The sequence below is a fragment of the Momordica charantia genome, unplaced genomic scaffold, assembly GCF_013281855.1.
Source record: "Momordica charantia cultivar OHB3-1 unplaced genomic scaffold, Mcharantia_2.0 BLBB01000106.1, whole genome shotgun sequence".
Lineage (NCBI taxonomy): Eukaryota > Viridiplantae > Streptophyta > Magnoliopsida > Cucurbitales > Cucurbitaceae > Momordica > Momordica charantia.
Genome location: NW_028275262.1, coordinates 66,313 through 71,543, shown reverse-complemented (window position 1 = coordinate 71,543; position 5,231 = coordinate 66,313). Strand labels below are relative to the sequence as shown.

Genomic DNA, 5,231 nt, shown 5'->3' with positions numbered 1-5,231 from the left:
AAAAAACTGCATATGCAAGACTTAACTAGTTAATACCTATCTCCTACTTAAAAGTTGTGAGTTAAATCGGAAAGGTAAAAGATTGAATATATTGAAATTTAAAGTAAGAATAAAATTGATACATTTTGCATTTATGATAAAGTTTTGTATTGAATTAGAAATAGAAAGAAAGAGAGGTGATTAACGCGGCGGTGGGGAGGCGGGTTAGCCCACTAGAGATGGATCGAAGAGAAGCGAGCCCATCCATATTCCATAGGCCTTTTTAAGTTTCGAACCCCTCTATCGTTCTTAATTCGAGTCCTCCATCCGCCGCGCCTCTTCCTCTGTCTCCATCTCATCCCGAGAGAAACCTTTCAAAACCCTCGCAACTCCTGCCCCTCCTCACCACCGATTCCTGGTGGTGCTCCGACGATCATCTCCTTCTCTCTCACCGGACAAACACCAATGGCGGCTGCCGCGCCTTCCGACGCATCCGACGGACCAGTCCTCAGCCTCATCAACAAGCGTCTCCGCGCCCTTCGCAAGAAGCACAACCGCATCCTTCAGATGGAAGAGGCTATTTCTCAGGGAAAGCCCATCAACAAGGAGCAGGAAGAAGTCCTCCGCTCTAAGCCCTCTGTCGTCGCTCTCATCGACGAGCTTGAGAAGCTTCGTCAACCTCTATCCTCGGCCGTCTCCGAGGAAATCAACCTCGCTCTTCAGCGCCAGCAGGCGAGTGTCTCCTCTCCAACCATCGCAGCCCACGATTCGCCTTCCGACGTTAGAGACGACAAGACCTCTGACGATAAAGACCAGTCCGAGCACGATGTGGTCCAGGACCTTCTAAACCTCCTCTATTTTGGCTCTTTGTTTCGACGTCAAGTCCCAGAGCGATTTCACTTCCACCATGCTTACGAGAACGCACGAGAGGGGTTGCTGCCTCACCTACGATTATGTCACCGACGATGCTACCGATCTTCTTGCCGAGAGGGATTTGGATTTGATATCGACCATGAGTGGGCTATTGATCTCTCGCCCCGTGGATTCGAATTTGCCGCATAAGAATGCGTTGGAGCGATGCATCGAGCACGCCAAACTCTGGCTCACGAAGGCGGACCAGCCTATTGAGCCCAACACGGATGTCACTTGTATGTATTGCTTTTTTTTTTTTGCCTAATCTCTTCTCTATTTCTTTATAGCTAGTTTTGTTCGGTTATTTCGTTCTTTGTCTTTTGGTATTCTGTTGACTTGGAATACAATTTTGTAGATGCGAACTTGAGAGAGAGGCTGCACAAAATCATGGCGTCGGATTACTTCACTACTACGCCTGAGATTAAAGGTCCCGTTGAAGTAGCTGCTGTTGCTGCAGGAAACTATGCCAATTTTCAGGTTCCGGTGGCCGTCCATGAAGAAGATTCAGAGGCAAAGTTTCAACAAACGGTATTACTGGATTCTCATACCATTTGATGTATTCCATCTGGTACATGATCTCTTTAAAATGAATGTCAAGTAATGGTTTTATATATTTTGTTCCATCAATTGTGCATTATCTTTTATTAGCTTAATTCCTTTCACCAAACTCTCTTAAAATTGTTGATCGAATTGTGGAATGACAATGCTTTTAAAAAAGGAGGATGGTTCTTTCCTATGTGAGTTTGATTGGAATGAGAAACCTTCATATTGCTTTTGGAGCTTGGAAACCTTTAGATACATTGGTAACTATTGTGGTAGCTTCTTGGAATGTGTTAAACGATCTCCTTGAAACTTGACATGATGGGTACATATCTAAAGTTCAAAGAAAATTATACAGGCTTCATCCTAGTAAGGCCACCATTTCTTCCTCCTTGCACTCTTCCAGCATTGTCTAGATTGATTCTTATTTCAATCTTCGTACCATTTAGGCAGATTAGCTGATATTCATGGTACCTCTTCCTTAAAGGTGGCCAATGCTTTACAAGTTACAAGCTTGAAGAAGAAGAAAAAGCTTCCTTTGACAAAAAGGTCAAAGACCAGCAGTCAACCTAACCCTTGCCTATTCCTTCCCCCAAACTAATAGCTATTGTCTTATTAATGGTGACCTATTGAAGACTTTGGAGAAAGCACCTGCATCTGCCAACCCTTTTTGTGTGACTTTGGAGATATTATATAGAAACCACCCCAGGGGGTGTTGTTAACTTAAAACGTAGAAAGTGCTTTCTTCTTGATAAATGATTTTGGAGATGTTACATAGAGGAGAAAGCTTTATGGAGAATGGCATTGAGGTTAAATTTGGCACTTCTCATTTAGCTCATCAAAAAGCCCTTGTAAATGTCTTCTCAAGCACAGAGATCTCATTTATCCACATCAACGGTGAGAAAGAGATCTACTTACTTTTAGGAAGATTTATGGTTGGGCAATGCACCATTATTTGAGGTCTTTCCCGAGCTCTTTTATTTTTACAATCAAATTAAATTTGCTTTTGATAAATTTCCAGTCAAATAACCAGTATCGATCATTGAACTTGGCTTTTGGATCCCCATGGCAGCTTTACTAGTATGCTCTCTCTTCACAGATTTGGTTAACCACAGCTCCACAAAAAGATCCGAGAATGACTCCTTTATGCTCTTTCCTTGGAATGGTGTTGCGTATGCAAGGAAGAATTAGAAAGTCAGTGTCAGGTCTTACTTGGCTGACACCAGTGAGCTTGTTCTATAGTTAGCTATACTGCGAATGGGTAAAATTTTTAGCTTAGTACGAGTGGAAGCCAGTTGTTGGCTGGATTAAAAGGAAAGACTAATGGAGGAGTTATGAACCTCAGTTTGGAGAGTGAGGGGTGGCAGACTATAGATTTCTGCCTCTTGCACTTGGCTGAACCTATCACACCATATCGAGTATGCATTTCTATCCACACATTTCCTTTGAAATGGAATAAGACGTATTTGATCTTTGTATAACAAGGTTAAGTTTATAACATTTTGCATCATTTAAAAATGCATATTGTAGCATTGTGTTTTGATCATCCATTTTTGCCAAACTGAACATATGAATGTGGACACACATTGAATATTCACGATTTCAAATTTCATGGGGGTTTGGCCTGTCAGTAGTGAACATTATACAATTATTCAGTGGCCATAAGTTTAAAGGAAAAGATGAAATTCTATGTCTGAATTCAGTCAGAGGTTTTAGCTTGGAGTCTATGGTATTAGAGGAATAACTGGATCTTCAATAATAAAGAAAAATGGTAGATGGATGTGATGAACCAAGTCTCAGTGCCTCTTCAAGGTGTTTCCTATCTAAGGCTTTTTGTAATTATTCTTATGTGCAATTAATTTCAATTGACGTGCATATTTGTAAGCGTCAGATATAGGGGAGTACAGAGTTTTATTGTAATTTTTTTTTCAAATAAATGAATTTTTTTTTCTTTACTACACATTGGACGTCTAAATATTTATACATGTGACTGTGCACACAAATGGACTTCTCTCTTTCTTCTTCGTCTATTTCTTTTAACCTTTGTTCTGTGTTTGTCAACATGGAACAATTGTGTTAGCTTGTTGCATTTGTGTTGAGTGTCCATCCATGTTTGTAATTGATATTAAAACTTTTTCTGAGGAAATTGTGCATTGATGTATTGGTATTTCATTACCCTTGTGGTAATAGAGATGTATGTAGGGTGGCTCCTTCAACGTTAATTTGTAAACATTTTTCTGGAAAAGGGTAAACGAGTGAAGTTAATAAAATATTAGCTTTTTATTTTTCATGATTTGAGTTATTTCCTTAGCCCTAGTTTGAATGTGGAAAATTACATGTTCTGCATTTTAGGAGAAATGTAGGAAATGTGGGTACCGAAGGATAAGGGCTTTTTGGTTTACGTTTCTTTTCAAAGATGTCAAAGACCATTCAATGCTTTTGTGGACACAAACATTTATGTTTCTTTGAAGCTTTACTACGTGTAAATTATATTTTATTTTGCTGATGGCCTTCGGAAAGCAAATTATCACAATGTTTCTCCTCTCAGGATCTTCATTCTTTCCTGACCTGAATACTAAAATTGCTCAAGCGATGGAGCAATCTCTTATTTTACTGGTTAAGGTGGCAGCTTCATAGAAAAATGAGCAATTGACTAAACCACCTAAACCTAAGGGTGATCAATTGCTTGAAATTATTAGTAATAATCTTGTATAACTCTTTAATTTGTAGGACGTTGATGTGGGAGACTTGCAAGGAGATGATATCAGTGATGGTCAACCTGGTTCTGTTGACGAGCTGCCTAGGGTATGCCCCAATTTTGTTGTTCTCTTTTCAGTATTTCATTCTCACCAGCGGACCCCTTATTTTATCATACTTTCTGGATATGTTTTTATTCGAACATGGAGACCTTTACTTTGCAGGATATGCCAGAGACGGGAAATCCTTCTGAATTTGTCACACAGCAAGAAGTGAGAACAGAATCAGAATTGGAACAGAAACACCTGGACGGAGATGCAAAAGAACAGCAGTATGTTCCTCGAAGGACCTACACAAACCAAAGAGGTGGCCGTGGTGTTGGTGGGCGAAGAGGATATTCAAATGGTCGTGGAGGACGAGGTGATGGAAGGGGAGGAGGTTCCTACCAGAATGGACGCCCTCGATACTATGACCAGCCAGGAAACTACTATCAGAGGAACTACTACAATGGTAGAGGAAGAGGTGGAAGGGGTGGTGGCCACTCTTACAACAGTCATGGTTCAGCACAAGGTGCTCCTAACTCTGCAAGTATTGGCGTGGCTTCATAACAATATTGATGTCCTTGGGGCGTTTCTCAGAAACTGGTGGGTGATCCTAATGTTTGTTGCTTTTCATTATTCTCTCCCTCACTGGACATTAGTCCTTGTCGAATTCACCATCCAACATCTTGTTTTTTGTAGTCCTAGTCTTGAAGGATCCAATGGGAGCCTGTATAAAAAGACACATCGCCAAACCATTTGATCCTAAGTTATTTTGTGGACATAAATTGCTTCTCATGTTTAGACGTATGTTAAGGTAATGATATGGTTATCTTGTTTCATTTTATTATAAGTATTCTTATTTCTTAGTCATTAATCACATATGATTTTAGAATCTCTGGATGACGTCACTGAAATAGTTTTCTCTGATATTTGAGAAATTTGGTAATTGGTCTGAAATTCTCTATCCAGATAACTCACCATTGAGTGAACAATCGACCATTTGGCTTCACCAACCGTTGGTTCATAGATGACATGTTAGTTTTTCTAATACCGATTGATTGA

At 40.1% G+C, this 5,231-nt stretch overlaps 1 protein-coding gene across 2 annotated transcripts; it reads left to right on the top strand.

Moving 5' to 3' along the window:
* Positions 1 to 287: 287 nt before the first annotated feature.
* Positions 288 to 5,013, top strand: LOC148207690 (uncharacterized). Of its 2 annotated transcripts, XM_088118349.1 has the most exons (5): positions 288 to 1,127; positions 1,247 to 1,419; positions 4,162 to 4,236; positions 4,353 to 4,772; positions 4,869 to 5,013. In XM_088118349.1, exons 1-4 carry the CDS (start codon positions 887 to 889, stop codon positions 4,734 to 4,736), a joined length of 873 nt encoding a protein of 290 aa, XP_087974475.1. In that variant the 5' UTR covers positions 288 to 886; the 3' UTR covers positions 4,737 to 4,772; positions 4,869 to 5,013. The 2 variants fall into 2 exon arrangements, with proteins under 2 accessions (XP_087974475.1, XP_087974474.1); XM_088118348.1 differs by having other exon boundaries at positions 4,353 to 5,013.
* Positions 5,014 to 5,231: the final 218 nt, after the last annotated feature.